The 18,729-nt window shown below is 40.3% G+C and overlaps 2 protein-coding genes across 3 annotated transcripts in view; both read left to right on the top strand.

Annotated features, from left to right (window-relative positions):
• ptger3 (prostaglandin E receptor 3 (subtype EP3)) overlaps positions 1-18,729 on the top strand; it is a 166,778-nt gene that overhangs the window by 72,269 nt on the left and 75,780 nt on the right. The window lies entirely within an intron of this gene.
• Positions 2,644-18,729, top strand: part of LOC137187700 (ankyrin repeat domain-containing protein 13C) — a 29,781-nt gene continuing 13,695 nt past the window's right edge. Inside the window, exons 1-4 of one of the 2 annotated variants that reach the window (XM_067596795.1) lie at positions 2,644-3,355; positions 5,786-5,827; positions 12,432-12,536; positions 17,003-17,088. In XM_067596795.1, the coding sequence (XP_067452896.1) occupies positions 2,953-3,355; positions 5,786-5,827; positions 12,432-12,536; positions 17,003-17,088 (636 nt within the window). In that variant the 5' untranslated portion in view covers positions 2,644-2,952. The remainder of the gene's footprint in view (positions 3,356-5,785; positions 5,828-12,431; positions 12,537-17,002; positions 17,089-18,729) is intronic. The other variant, XM_067596796.1, reaches the window with a different exon arrangement.

Here is an 18,729-nt window from a genome sequence, read left to right as displayed (position 1 = left end):
GATGACTCAGTGCTACGCCTATCTGCTGCTTCACCCTCCCCAAACTCGCCTGGACTGAATGAATAGGTTTGATTCCCACAACCATCATTGATTCCTGCCCTGTGTGTCCGTGAAAAATACAGTCAAGTGACATAAATCACAAATCAAATCAGATAAGAACACACATTGAGGGAAAAAACAAACACAAAAGCCATAAATAATAATAATCAAACAAAATGAAATAAGTTCCTGGAGACTAATGTAAAAAAAAACCCAAAAAAAACACCTGCTTCTTCTCTAATATGTATTGAATATACACTCTACAATGGTAGTGACACAGTTACACACTGTGCATTTGTTGTGTAAGTGCATAGTGTTGTGTACTGTAAGTGCTGGGTTGATTATGAATAGATTAAAATATAATAAGCAGCAGAAAAGAAAAAAAAATACTTTAGAGTTGTAATTTTGTACAATCATGTACTTGTCTGCAGGATCTGAAAAGTGCAAGCGAGCAACATGACAGTATTGGACAGATGGAGAAATGACAACAGATGGATTAGTAATGTAATGATAATCAGAACATATGTCCAAGTCAGCAGTCTTCTTTAGTTACAGGACAAAAAAAACATTGCATCTCATTATCTTGCTGTTTCTTGTGGAGACAAAGACCATTTCAAACATCACAGTGGATATAGTGGATGTGATGTAGAGGGAACAAAATAATAAACTGAGAGATTAAAGGCCATTATGTTTATTTATCTTGTCTGACTATACCTTACTATGCAACCAGAAGACAGTAATTATCCACTATGTCTGGGTCCTCAAAATGTAAATTGAACTTTTATCCTTTTTAGCAATTTTCCCTCAGACATTGGTGCAATGTATTTTAATGTATTTATTTATACATTTTAATGCCCGAGAGAATGAACATGCATCAGTAGGCTACAGATATACAATATATTTAAATAACAAACAACTTTAAGATTGTTAGTAGCAGTAAAAGTAGTTAGTATACAGTATACTGTTTGAAGTAGTGGAAAATACTCAAGTGCAGTTTTGACATACTTATGACTTGAATATTTTTACTTTATGGTACTTAATTTCAGATATTGTACTTTTTACTTCACTGCATTTATCTGACTGCTGGAGTTACTAGTTTCTTTGCAGATTCAGATTTTACATAAAAAAAATGTGACCAACCTATAAAATATGAAACATTGTTACAGATTAAACTACCCAGCAGTATGTTAAAATGTTAAATTTTATAGCCGCTACAGTTTTAAAATACTGCTTTCTGGTAATAATGATATCACATCAAATGTGCAATTCTGCAAAATCAGCACATTTACTTTTTAAACTTTAAGTGCATTTTGTTGATAATACTTTTGTACTTTTACTTAAGTGATCAGAATACTTCTTCTAACATTGTTTTCTTTACTAATTACAACTTTACATTCAGAACATAGGATTAATTTACTGGATTAAACTGCCCAACAGTATATCATGAAGTTAAATTAGTTACACCTCGCCCAGCTATAACAGTAAAATGTTGCTTACATGTTAGTTAATCAATAGTATTAATAATTCAGTAATTTAATATATCATAATATAACACTCACAGGAGCCATTTTCTGCATTAATAGCACTTTTACTTTTGATACTTGGAGGAAATTTCACTGATAAAACCAGTGTACTTTTACTTAGATAGTAATTCTTAAAACATTGCCAAACCATCGACTGTGTATAAACAGTCAGTGGTGAAAGAAGTATTCAGATCCTTCACTTAAATAAAAGTGTACCATATACAAGTATACAATACCACTATGTAAAAATACTTGATTATATAGACAAAACTTATGCATTCAGACTTTTACTTTAAAGCAAAAGTACAGTATTAAAGTATACTAAGTAAAAGTACTAACTATGCAGCATGGCCCCTTTCAGAATGTTACATTATTATACTGTATATATAGTACTTTTTGATGCTTTGATTTTTAATGTTGTAACTAGCTGAGGTGGAGCTAGTTTTGACTGCTTTGTTCGGTCAACTATTAAAAATGTTTTATAAAATTATCATATTGTATGTTGGCAAAGTAAGTAGTTATTATATACTGACCTGCTGACTGACTACAGTCCAACCAGACCCCTTAGGTCATCTGGCAGTTGTCATCTAATGGTACCCAGAATAAGATCCAAGTCCACAGAGGGAGCTTCAGTTACTTTGTGCATGTGTGTATGTGTGTGTGCAACTGGACAACAGTTGTCTTTCTATTTTTTAATTTTACTATTATTATTTATGTGTGTGTGAGTGTGTGTATGTGTGTGCTTGATATGGTGTTCATTTTAATTGTTATATTTCTGTATTCTTAAACTATTTTATCATGGTGATCAATGACTTTTATGCAAACGTGAAGCACCTTGAACTGCCATTGTATATGAAAAGTGCTATACAACTAACTAAAATTGACTTGACTTATAGCTGTGGAATAATTGTTAATGGGGGTAAAATGTACAATATTTAAGTATAAAATATGTGAGCACTTATTATTGAGTACCTCAATTCTGTACTTCAATAAAGTACTAGTACTGTGGGTTGTACGAGTGGTAGTTAATGACCGTTAATAACCTCCCCTGAACTCTCGCGATACTACGAGGCGGAAGACATCAGCCGAATCTTCCGTACTACTCAACGGGAGCTGCTTATGTTGTGCAGCAACGAGCGGCAGTTTGGGGCGATAGGAGGAAAGTGAGCAGTTTGTTTTTGTAATTAACCACTGAACGAGAGCTGGTAGTTGTTCGTCCAAGAACGAAGTGCCGTTTTTGCCTTGTCCGGTGGAGGATTAAGTGTTTTTCATGTTGTGCAATTCCCAGTGTTTGCGTGAAGACTTCCAACTGGCGAATCGCATCAGTTCGCCCGGAGGGTCATCGTCAGCGACGACACCCTCTGCTCCGGTAACGTCAGCTGTTTAGAAAATGACCGGAGAGAAGGTCCGCTCCCTGCGCAAGGACCACAGGCCGAGCAAGGACGAGGATTTACTGGAGCCGGACGAAGAGGCTGCAACCGGGACGTTCGCCGCCTCCAAGACGAACAACAAGAGCAGAGCGAGTAAAATCTTCAGCAACCACAAGTTAAACAAGTCGGCATCCACACAGCAGCAGCAGCAACAACAGCAACAACAGCAGCAGAACCAACAGTCGCAGATTAATGCCAACACGAACACACTGTCCACATCGGATGTCATCGATGACAACAACAAAAACCCCATTATCCGAACCGGGCAGGACTTTCCGGTACACGAATGTGTGTTTAAAGGAGATGTCCGACGCCTGTCTTCGCTCATACGGACGCAGAATATCGCTCAGAAAGACGTCCATGGTGAGTCTAGCAGCTGCTTATCACATTAGGATCCCTCCAAAACCCATCTTGATCTACCAATTTCAAGGTCCAGTGAAGCTTAGTTTGAGATAATAGGCCATCAGTCTCCAGCAGCACTGAAGATAGGCGAGGCTTCTCCCTGCCGAGGCCTGCACCCTAACTTAAAACTGATTCCCAAATGTTCACCCCCCCCCCCTTCAATAACTTCAAAGCCTGCTCCTTCATGTCAACATTACAAAAGGTGTGTAAGATTGATTGTTGATCAGAAGCTTTAGTGCCTTTTCCCATCTACAGAGCAGTGAAATTGGTCACAAAAACCTGCTCAGGTATGTCATCTTGGGATAAACACTCGACATAGTTGATGTGATAAGAATCATCTTTATCTGTATTGGCCAAGTATGTTTACACATATAAGGAATTTGACTCTGGCTTAGTGGCTCTCAATGTATTCACACACAATACAACACAACAGTCGTCAGAAAGATACACAAGGAATGTCTATAAACCGTTTCCGTGAACTGTAAACAGGATACAAATAGTGCAAAGATGTGAATAGTGCATGGAGTGCTGAGGGCCCATTGCAAAACATTGGGACTCCCAGATTGATAGCACCTATTCTGCAGGGCAAAGTCTGCTCAGATAACAGCAGTGTTTCCAAAGAAACCCTCCCACACTCACAAAACAACCAGATTATTTTGTTCCGGTTCATGTGCCGAAACAAAAGACAGCCTGTATTTGTGCTCAGTGTCAGAGCTGGAATGCGGTCTGTCTTCAAATCAAAGTGTTGACAAGGTGTATTACTACAAGGGTCAGGCAGGACGTTTGCCTCTGGTGGTGGAACTTGAACCTGTATTTTTCAAAGGTTCTGCCTGCCTTGATAAGGGTTGTTATGGCTCAGTGGTAGCAGTTTGTGTTTACTCACACATTAGTTCAGCTACCACTGGATACAGGCTGAAGCCCAACTGTCACATGATGTCAGTTAAAAGCAGTTAACTTGTTTACTCTCGGATTAACAGCCAGTGCAAGAGCAATGATTTACAGCTCTGTTCTTCATATTATTATTTTCATGGCCCTAACAATTAATGGTTATAAAAAGCACTGATGCGCTTTTAAGAGGTCAGTTCACAAATCACAGAAACAAACTCTGCTAAATACATGTAGTTGTATCAAACCATCCAGATAATACTGGTATTATGGTCTGATGTTTTGAGCCATCCAATGTACGAGAGCTGCAACTATTGATTCATATTATTATTGTTTTAATTGGACTTTTTCTTTTTTTAAATTAATCAGCATCTATAAAATGTCTTCTAAGTGCTTTTTTTTGTCTGACCAACTGTCAAAAACCTAAAGATATTCCATTTTCAATGATATAAAATACAGAAAAAGCATAAAGTCTCATATTTGAGAAGCTGGAACAAGCTTCACTGACTTACAACAATTAATTTATTATCAAAGTTGTTGAATGACTAATTGATAAATCAAGAAATAGTTTCAGCACTACAACATTTTTACCACGTTCTACCAACAAAATAGTCCCAATGAAAACTGTTTACACTGAGGTCTGTGGTAAGCAGGACATTATTTCTGGAAAGACGCTTTGCCGTTAAGTCAAAGCTTTGAGTAATAAAAAACATATTCTATTTACCTCCATTGAATTGGGTTGACAGCAGAAACCTAAGAGATGCATATTTAAAAACGTCAACAGAGAAAAGTATCTGCACGGCTGGATACCACCAGTGGAAGATGAGAGAATATTTAGTGATTTAAGTGAACTGGCCCATTCACTGCTCCAGGTAGAGATTCAGTCACTTAAATTTGAACTTGGGAACTGGCTGTTGGTGTCTATGACACTCTATCTTTGCAGTTTATCATAGCATCCAGTGGGACCGCTAGCCAATGTCCTGCTTGTATTTTCCCCATCATCAGGGCTTCTACGAGGCAGGCCCTCTTTACTCTGGATGCTTGCCCTCTCTTCCCCCTGGAAGAGGAGCTCGAAGGAGCTGACCGGGCAGTTTGTCCTCCTCTTGACGGATTCTCCATTGCTTATGAGGCACATTTCACATCCTGGGAAGAAAACTGGTGCTTCTCCACAGTTGACGCAAATGTTATTTTCCCTGAATGCATTTCTAGTGTAGCAACCCTTACCATTCATGTCTGTGAACAAGCCATGTGCCTGCCTGTTAAAAGCTTGTTTTGGAGGTGCAGTAGGTTAATAGCCTGTTATATTGCTTGTCATGCTAGGAGAACACACAATAGGTATATACTTACCATATCATTTGGAATTTAGTGGGTTAGTCCTCCCTATTTAAACACCTAATTAACCCAAAGTGCGACAGTCCAAAAGAAAAAGGTGCTTATCATGGACTCTAATTTCATATTGTGGTTACTAAACGCTGTCCACAAATTCTGTTTTTCTCCTTTTTTCAGGAAACACACCGCTGCATCTCGCTGTTATGATGGGGCACAAAGGTGAGTAATGTTAAAAAATGCTTCTCCAAGTGGTTTATTTTTGGTGCCTGTCTCTTGGGCTTTCTAAATGAATCACTGTTTGGGGCCTGTATGTATTTTGTTTGTGTATATTTCAGTTTATTTGCCTGTCAAGATGCTCATGCATGAATAAAGAGGTTATGTTTATGGATCTTGCGCCCGGCTAATTATCTGGATTGAGCAGGAAAAATAATTTTCTGCCTTTCTTACGGACATGCTCTCCTTCGCAGAGTATATTACAACATATTTAATTAGTGGGGATTAGATAATGATGACACTGCAAGAAATAGGATCCTTTCAGCGGCTCAAGTCTCTTGTTCTGATTGATGCATTTCTGACGGCTCAGAGAATAACAGTTTGAATCTGGCAAAGGAGGTAATGAGTTGAGAGAAGAGGTGTCATTTTCAGCTTTCATGATATTTACTTAAGATGCTATTATTAGTTTTCAGCTGGAGTCTCTCATGCTGTGCTGAAGAGGTTACTTTGTTATTTTTATAATTATTTCAGTCAGTTTGAATCAGTAGTGCAAAAGAGGAGGCGCAAAATGATGCTGGGACAACTATATCATCTGTTTTCTGAGTAGTTTCCCCTAACAAATCATGGAAATGTTAACGTCAAACAAGTTGTGTATTTATGTAACACACCCTAGAATAACATGGTGGTGATGGAGTACATGGTGGATGTGTCACGATGTACTGTATCAAGGCTTTATAGCGGTTTTTACATTATTTTGTTTTCAGCTGAATTGCACTGGCTGGACTGAAAGCATGTGCATAAAATATTTACGCGCTGCCCCTTTGTGAGTCGATGCTTACATTTAATTTCGCAAGGAGACTGCAGAACATGCTATTGAAAAATTAATTCCCCTTTTTTTTTCGCAGCAGGCTCCTGGCGAACAATTCAAGGATAGGGTTACTCGTTCCGCTTGTTCCCATTTGTGTACTGTCTGTCGTTGGAGCACAGGTTCCAATTGATTTCACATTTGCAAAGTTCAATTCCTGTCGCCAGAGTGTAGGCCCTGCCACTGCCTATTGGTAATTCAGCCGAGTGGAGTGCCGAAGTGTAGTGGCGGATGGGACGCTATGGAATTGATTGTGCTAATGAGGTTGCCAATCTCTTGCCTGAGTGGCTGCCCTTTCCTCCAGAGATGCTCAGGCCAGACAGGCTGAAGGCTACGACATGAGATCATAGTCTGGGTGTGGCTGCCTTGTTGGGATGGAAAGGACAAGAGGCTTTGTTTGTGTATATAGCCTTGTGTGTGCGTGTTGACCAGACTAGTAATGAAAGTGATGCATGTCAGGAGTCTTTTAGATTTAAGCTTTAACAGATGTACAGGTGGAAATCTGTACAACTGTATCTCTCCTTTCTAGAGAGAAAGAAGAGAGATCAATTATATCACTAAAAACAGCCAGGACGGAACATACCGTAGTTCAGCTTCCGCTACCATAACTGTATTTATAGATTTGCAACTGGTAGTAAGTGTAATACTGAGAGAGGAGCATAGTTTCACACTCACTACAGATGCAAGGCTAAATTAACACACACAAATTATATGAGATACAACAGCTCTTGTACAAATTTGGTGCATCAAGACATCCTTTTTAATCCCCATATATTCAGTCTTGTATGAAATGCTATCTCTGTTGTTATCACTTATATTACTACTATACTTTTTCTCTGGGGGATGTCAAAACAAATGTTTGAAAAAGTGGGAAATCAGTAACTGAAGAACCCAAATAAATGACAGAACAAATATCAGAAACCTGCCCATTGAATGTCATACATCAGTGATGCACATGTGATTGTACAACAGTGAATTTTTCCAATGAGTGAATATGCCACAACACGATATGTCACTCTCTGACTCAGTACGAGCAACAGTGTTGCATTCTCTGGAAATAGAAACTTGCAGTACTCTAAATACCAAATTTCACACCCAGTTTTAGGCTGACACTGCTGTCCGAGGTACAAGATGAAGCCATTTTTCTGTTCCTGTTTCTTGTCATGTCCACTTAAAGGACAGAAAAACGTTTCTTTTTGTCCAGCGGTTGTGATATGTGTTCCCATGGCTATGAAGATAAAATCTATAATAATTTAAATTGGTTTCAGAGATAAAATCTAACAACCTAGTGAATGTTTGGAGCCAATGTGCTGGTCTGTCCGGGTTACTTCCTCTGAAACAGCACACATCAAGCACATGTTATCAGGTCATCACTAAAAAAAGGATCTGCTCGTCAAATAGAGAGAGGAGGAACTCAGAGTCTCATTATATACATCAGCATAGGTTTTAGTCAGGGAAAAAATCATAACGTGAAAGAGTGACATTTAATAGTTTTCAGCTTTGCCTCAGAGACTGTGACAGTGTGATTTATCCAACTCCTGTTTGATTTGGTTGCTGAGTGTGTGTGATCGATGGCGAGGAAGTGAGCAAAAAAGAGTAATTTTATAGATGCACTCAAAGTCGATCAGAGTGGGATGGTTGGGGTTTTAACTGCCCACAGAGCCTCTTGACAAATGCACCATCTGTAGCCACTGCACATAGTGTAGCATTAGATTAGCACTTTATTTCTCCAGCCTGCTCTGCCTCCCTCATTCTTCTGTTTGGTTTGTATGCGACTTGAGCAAGATCTTTGTTCAGCTCCTGCACATGCAATCAACCCACAGGGAGACTTCTCTTCATCAATACTCTTACAACTGCATATCGGATCGAATCAGACAGCAAACCATGGCTAATGTTTTATAGGCTAAATATTAATGTATTGAGGCAGCCATCTTTGATTTGATTCAAATGAATACCCAGCAGCTGTTTCTTGTTGTTTCGTTGCCAACTTCCTGCAAGGAAAATAAAAAGAAAACACCATCAGAGCTGTATTTGACTTCATATTATGACTGTATGATACAGAGCTGAAACAACTAGTCAATGAATCAGTTAGACTAAACAAAAAACAACTTGTTTGGGCATTTTTACACCTATGTTGGTTAGTCGGCAGTAGAGTAGTAACAGGAAATGTGAGGAAAGAAAGATGGGGATGCAACAAAGGTCCCCAGTTAGACAACTCATGGATGTTGCGCTTTGTGGTCAGTGTCTTAACTGCTAATTGGCAACTGTTGACTGATAGTCGTTCAATTGTTTCAGTCACTTTTTAAGCAAAAATACCAAATATTCTGTGATTCTAACCTCTGAAATGTGAGGATTTTGCCATATATGTGAAGCCATATTTTGATATTTATTCAGTAAACGGAATATATTTGTTAGTTGGACAAAACAAGCAATGAATATGTCTCCTCGAGCTCTGGGGAATGATGATGGACATTTTGTAGACAAAATGATTGATCACTGAATCGAGTAAATAATCTGCAGATAAACTGATAATTAAATTAATTGTTAGATACCCTTGTATCTAACAATTAAGAGATGGTTATTAAAAAGACAATTACATCTGATTGATAAGAGCTGTGACACTGTTTACATAAACCAGTAGTTCAAAAATTTGAAACTGAAAATCCCAGACAGAGCTTTTTGTGAATATCAGTTTATTCTCAAAGCCAGGCACAGTCTACCGCTTGTACCGGAAAACGCCAAAAGCCAGTCCAGAAGCTAGCAGTTCTGCAGCTCAGGACACATGGCGTGACTGTTCTCTCGATGGTTATGTAATGTATATCTTCTAAATGTTTTTTATTATTATTACACAATCATTGGATTTAGCAGGGTGATATATAGGTCAAAGGCTCTGGGGAATGGCTTACGTCAGACAGCAAGCACTTGGCCGCCAGTATTTTCTCGGCGTTAACCTCTGCTATCAGCTGCTGCATCCCTGAGCCCAGGCACAGATTAGACTAATGCATAAACACAGAGGTTTGCTGTTTTGTTTGCAGATGGGAGGCTCTTTGTGTGCCACTCTGCAGTTACAGCCACCCTGGTGCCAAAGCCGCTTCCGTATTTGATTAAAGCATGCAATATGGGCCATATCAGTCAATCTGTCTGAAGTGGTCAGCTTTTTGACAGTATTCAGCGTAGGGCTGGGCCGTATGTTGATATCGATATCGTGATATGAGACTAGATATCATCTTAGATTTTGGATATCATAACATCGTGGTATGGCACAAGTGTTGTCTTTTTCCTGGTTTTAAAGGCTTTATTACAGCGAAGTGATGTAATTTTCTGAACTTACCAGACTGTTCTAGCTTTTCTATTATTTTACTTTACCTCCTTACTCGTTATATCCACATTACTGATGATTATTTATCAAAAATCTCATTGTGTAAATATTATGTGAAAGCACCAATAGTCATCCCTACAATACTGTCACAATATATGGTCCAGCCCTTATTCAGCATTTAACATGCAGATCGCGTCACAGAAATATAATGAGAATTCACGCATACAGACTAGTAATGGGCCAAGTCTTTGAAGTACAGCTGCTCCCCTGGTGTGAACACAATGACTTCCCAGTGGCCTGTCTTTGTTCATTTTGATTCTCTTTGCCGTGCTTTCCACCTTGAAGCCAGCAGTACAGTGTTTAATGATAATGTGTTTTAAAAAACAGAAGACAGCTTGAATGCTTTAGGTACGGTCATAAAATGCCTTTTTATATTTCCGCAACTACACTCTCAGGATAGCCACGCTCCTCTTTGTTGTATGGTTAATATGTTTAATTAGGAAGCCTTTCAGGATGTATTTCTCTTTGTCATAAAAAATGTATGACACCCTGGCCTCTTTCTTGTTAATAAAACATAGTGTGTATGTAGATCAGAGAGGTGATGTGGTATTTTTGACCGTGTGACAATGTTCCTATGTGTTACTTTCTATTTTCAAATGGTAGAAGTCATTCTTTTCATTTAGTTTGGACACCAGGTTGGCTCTGCGAGGCAGGTTTTTATAACAGCGGCCGTACGGATGTCTAGCGGAGAAACAAGTCTGAACATGAGAGCAATAACCGGTTTGAATTTGTGCAGATGACTAACAGGGTTAACTCAAAGGCTTGCAATGAAAGACAGACTGTATTGAGAGCATCTATGCAGCTTTTGTCAGCCTAAATGCTCACTGAAAAAGCCGGTCAGACAACTGTAATAAAGCCCAAGTCCCTGCCCCATCGAGTGCGAGCCCTACATATCCACTCAGCGGCAGCGACTGTTAGCAGCTCCGCTTAGCTTATGCTTTGCATTTGGGCTGCTTGCTGCTCACAGGACTGTGACTGCTCCTGCTCAGCGCTGAGACAGAGCTGTACAGGCGCCAACATTATAATGAATGATGTCACGACAAAACTGACAGCTGAGCCGGAACAACAGGCTTCATTTTTGGCTGGCTGTAGTTTGTTGACAGGCTGCCCAGAGAGTGGAGGGATTTTGTACCGCACTTACTGCTGATCTCGCCATAGAGCAGGGATGAGGCTTTTTGGCTGTTTTCCCGTTGCTGGAACACAAGCACAGCTCTGAGGGTTACTCTACATAATACCAGGGGATGTCTTTTGTGAAGTTTGACTCCCCGTTCTCTAGCAGTAGAGATTCTAAAGTAGGATACAGTCTTGTATAACTGTAGGTCCCATATGGCCCTTTGGTTAATGGGTCAGCTATCATTTCAATCCCACACACAATCTGTCCCTTCATAAAACCAGGAATATATTTAAATCGTCCTTTTGATGCTATGAAAAAACATCTTCAGTTTGTTTCATTATAGCCATCACCCCACACTTGCATCAGAATTTACTGCAGCACTCATATACGATTGTCATAAATGCATCAGATTGAACAAAAAGCAGCAGCATTTGAGCAGAAACAGGCAGCACAGAAGAAAAAGTCAAGCTAGTAAAAGTGTAAGACCTCTATTTCGGGTTGGTTCTCCTCTAGAAGACAGTATTAGCCTGGAGTTAAAATTAGTTTCTAAGGCTTTTTGTCTGTTTGATGATGGGGCTCTGAGTATGAATTTAATGTCGCCATAGCAACATCAGGGCTCCTGACAGGAAACAGCTGATGGGAGATATGAAATGTTAACTCAGTATCAACTTACTAAAGCCCTTTATAGTAGCCTAAATAAAATAACTCCGTTACTTTTGTTGTTATGAGAGTTTTGGGTGGGCAGTCTGCATCCAGTCTGTGTAGTAGACATGTAGCACCAGAAAAGATCATCAAACAGACAAATGAGGACAGTCATAAACTTATTTATCCATTGGCGTTTTTTGCTTTAATAACCTTTAATCATTAAACTTTAATCATTTTTGCTAAATGTCACATCTCTCTGTATGTCCATCTGTCCATCATATGCAGAGTGTTGTTTTGCACTGATAAACTAATTAAGCTTCTGGGTGGAATTAATTAATATTATTATTACTCTCTTTATTTAGTGAAAAATATATTGATATTGATTCACTGGTTACCTGTTTACCTGGTTTGTTTTGTTCTGTTTTAAAGCACAAATAAGTAAGATTATCGTTGTATCTCAGCTATTGTAACCCTTAATAAACCTGAGCTGTCTTGTAACTAATTTATCTTAGCTGTGATTCTCTACAATGCCAGTGCAATACAAATAAAGTTTTCGTCATTTAAGTAATTATCGGTCTATTTGTCTGTCTGTCTGTTCCTCTTGCAGAGTGTGCCCATCTGCTGCTGGCCCACAATGCACCAGTGAAGGTGAAGAACGCTCAGGGATGGAGCCCCCTTGCAGAGGCCATTAGTTACGGAGACCGACAGATGAGTGAGTATCCGTGACTGACTGACTGGCGCTGGTGGTCATGGTGCGATGATGTTGGTCAGCCAAGTCATTACCCGAAAACAATGTGGCATCAACAGAGTTTCAGTTTTGGGTTTTCCTGTGTGATAACTGAGAAAAAAAGTCTGATCAACAGATGCAAATCAACAATTGCCTCTGCACATTCTTCCACACTGCTGCCTCCCAGCGAGACCATGACGCTGGCCTGCCTCCTTTGTCCCCCGTGATAGTGGGGACATTCCTCAAGGCCCTCTGGCTTTTGTGCCCCGATGAAAAGCAATTCATTAGAGGTTTTTCTCTCTCCTCATAGGCTGATTATGCCCAAGCCCCCAGTCTCACCCATTTTCCGCCCATGTTTCGCCCATGCTCCAAAGCTCTGAAATTTTCAGAATTTTTTAGGAGTAATATCTTGATTTGAAATGAATACATCCACTATTACTAGTGACCAAATACAATTTCTCAACACTGGCGTTCCAAGTTTGAATAATTGAATAATGAATGTTTGGTAGTGAGTATTTACTTAATTGTATTCATTGTGCTTCATTTCACTTCATTTCCATCCTCTTTGTATTTGACATTTGTGAGGCCATATAGTATTTCGATAAATCTATTTTTACTTGATAGGTGCATTTTGTATATGATCTATTTAAAGCTGTTGATGTGTTGATAATGAGAACAGGAAGACCTGAGGTTTCGCTCTATGTGGTGGAGCTTTTGGAGGCATTGAGATACTAAATAAGAATGTGTCATACTGAACTTCAACACTGCAGTACTGCTACAAAACTAAAGCCATGCCAAGATGTTGAAGAGCCCATGTTATCAGCTTTTTATTGGCATATCACAGGTACAAGGGAATACTAAGCCTATATTTAAGCGAGTAAAAAGAATTTAAAAAAGCAGGAGAGGAAAGATTTCCTCCAGGCAACTCCTCTAATTCAGTAAACTTAAAAAAACCCTTTGTGCTCTTTCAACAGTGTCATCATTGCCTGTTCTTTCGTTGTCTAAAATACTTCAGGATGTTAGCTGACAGGGTAGCACATCACCACTGTGCAGGCCGTCGATGCTGTTAAGAATAGTAAATGTTAACCACTTAGTTTGGTGGTGTGTCCGCCATATCTTTTGCGGTAACTGACAAAAACAGATGCTGTGATATCACATGGAGACATTTGCAATGAAGCTACAATCAAGATGAATGGCAGGAAAAATGAGCTTTCTTTGAATTAACAGTTCGGGCATCTTTCTTCAATCATATAGAGAAGCAACATAAAGTGTCCCCATTGACTGCATCCTCTAATGCCACTCTCTAATACCACTTACCATACCTTCCCAGCAGATACAAGTGTCTTTATTGACCGAAGCCTCTAATTAACTCCTTAACACCACTTTATCTCAACGCTTACAACACCTTACCTCTTCTAGCTGCTGCTACAATTCCTATTCACTTGCTTGCTGCATTCATACATGCTGAATGGTAAAAAAGTAAAGAGAAAATTACAGTACTTCATAACAAAAAAATGAATGTAATGTAGTCTTATTATATGGTTGTATAACACTGTAGAAATATCTCAGACTGATGTTTTCTTTTAAGTAAAAAGTGACCATGGAAGTTCATTTTTGACCTTGGATCAATATGTGAAACAAAACGATCTCAACTCAGTCTAATTTACAAGCCTTGTCAGAGCTTTCAAATACATCTCACAGTCAAACACTGTGAAAAAAATCTCATTGGAGGTTGTTTGGTGCCCCTATTGCCTTGTAGAATCACCATATTTGCACCAGGTGAGAAGCCAAACTAAGAGAGATTCACAGACTTTTATGCAGTGGTATTCTGGGAAAAAGCGAATTCAGCAAGACTATAACTGCGCCTCCCAGATCCGGGCCTGGGAGAGGAGTTTGCAGAGGACCGTCTGTTTATGTCTGCTGATTTAAGAGATCAGACAAGTGCAGTAGGTCAGTCTGCTGATCATCCGAATCAGCAGACAAGTATTAGGAGGCAAGAGCTTGTGTTGCACCAAAGCAAAGAGAAGAGTCAGTTGTTGATATTTAACCCTCTTCACCTCCTTCAGTTCTCTAATGTCGCTCCAAAGTACAGGACAGAGCCTCTGTTGTGACAGCTCAGCTACAACATCTGACTCAGGAAACGGCTGAGTCTGCACGTTGTGCAAACAATCACACTTGGCCTCTTCTATATACATAATTTTACCCGACTGCCGTGATGACATCAGAGGAGAAAGGTACTAAAGGAAACTGTGACTACTTTTCCTACTCAGCGCAATGAATGTGAAGTCTTTCACAGGGTTATCCCAGCAGAACTCTGCCGAGCAGTTATTCATTATGAGCTGAGTCAGCTTCAGGAGCTCGTTTAAAGGCCGCCACAGTCATGTTGGTGTTTATTAGACGGTGGGGGGGGGGGGGGCTGCTTCTCCATGTGGGTGGCAGACAGTAATGGGCTTGGTAGTTGGCTGTTGAATAAAGAACCAGACCTGAGGCTGGCTGCTGAAAAGTTCAGTTTGAGTTTAGCTAGGTAGAAGTAACAAAGTGCAATTATATTCCTTTTTAAAATGCTGTAACACCTCCTACAAAAATATTAGAGCAGATTGTGGTCTGTATTAAAGAATAATGGAGGACATCAATGTCTGGAAAGGGTATGATCCTCCACGCTAAAGCTTCACAAAATATTTTTTTCCTCCCCAATACATTTATACAGACATTTTGAACACAGCAGACATTAACAGCTACTTATGCTGCATGCGGTGTGTAAATGTGGCTTTTTATGTCTTGTAAAGTAATAATTGACCACACCTCAACAAGTTAAAGATATTTGAAACTATATGCACATAAGCCTGTTTACTGCTGCCTGCCTGCTTCTACCACAGTGACTCCACAGCATACCTGTGTCAATATTGACTGTTCTCAGATTCCTGGAGACCTGCCAGCAGCAGTTGTCCAGTTAGATCCAAGGACTAATTGTTGAATAGTAGCAGTTTGTGGTGATGTAAAGCCTGTTCACCCAACATTGTCCAAACTCTGTCTCTTTTCATCAGCGTGGAGGTGAAATTGCTAGGATCGCTCACCTAATTAATGCCAGAAAAGTGCCCTAATCAGTATCTGGGTGAATTAGCGCCAGCATGGAGAGTCACTTTGGTTTAGCATTGAAGCGGTCTGCGTCGGGTTCTCTGTCTGCATTGGCTGGGTGGTCCGTGGCCAGATGGTGAGACTGTACTCCTTTCCTTGTCCCGCTGAGAGGCGGCGAGGATCAGGAGGAACCCCATCCAGAGCTTGTCCACACTCATTAAGCAGCCGGGCCGCAAAGACACCCTCGTCCTGCAGCTGTGTCTGTGACAATTTGTGCATGTGTAGTTATGTGCATGTGCGTGTGTTACGTGTCTGTTCTCTCATTTGGCTTAGTCGTATCATCGAGCCCTGCCCCCCTCTGTGCGGGCTCATGAAGAACACCAGTTAGACAATATGAACAACATGTTTGTGTATGTTGACTAACCACATGGAGGTATGAGAGCACATGAGATAGTTAGGCTAATGATTATGCCATATGTCCACTATTGCCTTTAGTCCTATTGTATCTGCTGCTCCTTTAAATGTAGGGCGGTCTGTGTTGCCACGTTTGAATAATTTTATTACTGTTTCCATGACTTCATACATGGCACAGTCATATTGTCATTTAATCCTCTTCTGGCTTCATCAAAGCACCACAATTATGTCTACGAGCAACTGATGCTACCACTCCCTTATAAATGGCAAATAACATTTAAACAAATGCTGGCTAGTTGGGTGTGGATCCTTTTTTCTCTTAAGCTTCTTGCGTAAACAAGAGCAAGTCTCCTGCAGCCAATGGGCTAAAGAGCTGTGAATGCTTGTTAATCAGACTGTCATGGTTAGAAGTCTCCTGCGAGAATGCCTCTCCCCCAGGTCATTAAGGAGGTTATAGGCGCAGCTCATTAGCTGGCAGCTGTGTATCTCTCAGGCTTGTTCCCTTTGAACTTCCTGGAACGTTATCCCTGCAGGGGCGTGTGTGTGCCAGGATTGGTCCAATGCTGCTGGGAGTGTCATCTGGCCCCAGGAAGCCAGGGTGTCTCTGAACCAGATGCCATTGTTACTGTAAACCGTGTGTTCTTTTAGCAGGTCTAATGTTGGTGGGATTTGCATTAAAAAAAACTGTTCCTGATATAATGGTGCTGACCTACAGTACGTTCACACAGGTGTAACAATGTGTTAGGTGTAACAACCTCACAATGACACACCTGCGTCGTGGAGAAATTTGTTGTTGAATATTGTGAATAAATCTACTACATGCGGTTTTCATATTTCTTCACAAGAAGTTCTTCATCCAGAGCTTTATACACACAACAATTTACTACTTGGTTGTTGATGGTTTTGGTCTCACGTGTGTCTCTCTTAATCTCTCTTTTTCTCTTTGTTTCTGTGTCTTTTAGTCACGGCGCTGCTGAGGAAGCTTAAGCAACAGTCCAGGGAGAGTGTGGAGGACAAAAGGCCAAAGCTGCTGAAAGCCCTGAAAGAAGTACGTAGTCCTTACTTAGTTGTCTGCTCTGTTCTCTAATTGTGCCGCTCCTGTCATCTTAAGGTCGTTTGTTTTTTTCTGGTCATCAGATCTTCTTACTTTTCATTCTGCTCTTATCTTCTTCTTATCTCCTCTTTTCTCTCATGGTTCATTGTCCCATCTCTTTCTTTTCTGAGCTGAAAATACATCTTCTGTGTACTTCACTGCTCGTCTCTCTCCTCTCTTCTCCTCTCCTCTCCTCTCCTCTCCTTTCCTCTCCTCTCCTCTCCTCTCCTCTCCTCTCCTCTCCTCTCCTCTCCTCTTCTCTCCTCTCCTCCCCTCCGCAAATAACTGTTGCCACAACAAAGTAGTGCCAGCAGGGACACACAAGCACATTATCAGCTGTCCAGAGTCAAAGATGTGTTGTTTAAGGCTAAATGAAGCCTTACAGTGCTTGTGTTGCAGCCTGGTATGACATCACATGTATATACACACATACACACACAAACACACTGTAAACATGTAACTACTAACAGACATGTTGTTCAGAGCCACAATTATCCTTCTGCCATTCTTGTGGTTGTCTGCCTTGTATGATGTCACTAATTAATCACATACACACACGTGTAAATATTTGCACAGGCTGACATACATGCTTTTCATGAGGAGACTTTCTGACTAGTTGTAGCTTCATACCATGATGTTATGGAGGCGTAAGCATCTGGCGATTTTTAGCTTCCAGTTCCGTGTAGCAACACCACCCCCACAAGAGAGTCAGGGAGCAACTAAGCAGATGGGCAAATACAAGACCAAAAGAGGCAAACTATCTTAATACCCTGTGTATTTTTAAAGGTGCAGTATGTAGAATTTAGAGGCATCAACGGACTTGGCAGAAATGGAATATAATATTCATAAGTATGTTTTAAGTAATGTATAATCACCCGAAAATTAGAATTGTTGTGTTTTGTTACCCTTAGAATGAGCCCTGTATATCTAGATAGGGAGTGGGTCCCCTTCCACAGAGGCCGCCTTGTTGCACCGCCATGTTTCTACAGTAGCCCAGAACGAACAAACCACACTCTGGCTCTAGAGAAGGCCTTTCGCGTTTTTCACAAGTTTTGCGGCCACCGTAGGTTCTCCCACACACTTGGAAGGGGAGGGTGAGGGGAGGGGTATTCAGTTAGTTTGCACTCTGCAACCTCACTGTTAGATGCCACTAAATCCTGCACACTGGTCCTTTAATTGTGCTTAAACAGGTCACTTAACAAAGGTCTGGTTTAGTGGCTGTCTGTCCTCAGGATTAAATGTAAACTGTAAAGTGTCTTGACAGTCTGTGTTTGATGTGACATGATGTGATCGTTCCTGGATGATGAGGCTGGAATATCAGAGATGATTTTTTTTCTGCGTCATTGTCTCTCAGAGATTATAAAAGCTCACAAAACTGATGATCCCCCACCAGCGTGACATCATTACTGAAGGATGGGTTGAGACCACCACTGGTGACGATGAGTTCAGTAGATCCCAGCTTCATACCTCAGAGGACAATTAGGCTTTATTGAGTTGTGGCAGTCAGGCATGATTTGTTGTGGATGAGTCGGAAGCTCATGTTTAATCAGGTCCATTTAAACTGAAAAGCTTTGGCACACAATTCCAATTTTTATT

The sequence above is a fragment of the Thunnus thynnus genome, chromosome 8 (genome assembly GCF_963924715.1).
Source record: "Thunnus thynnus chromosome 8, fThuThy2.1, whole genome shotgun sequence".
In the NCBI taxonomy this organism is placed as follows: domain Eukaryota; kingdom Metazoa; phylum Chordata; class Actinopteri; order Scombriformes; family Scombridae; genus Thunnus; species Thunnus thynnus.
Note: the sequence above shows the minus strand (reverse complement) of the source record. Positions and strands in the feature narration are given on the sequence as shown.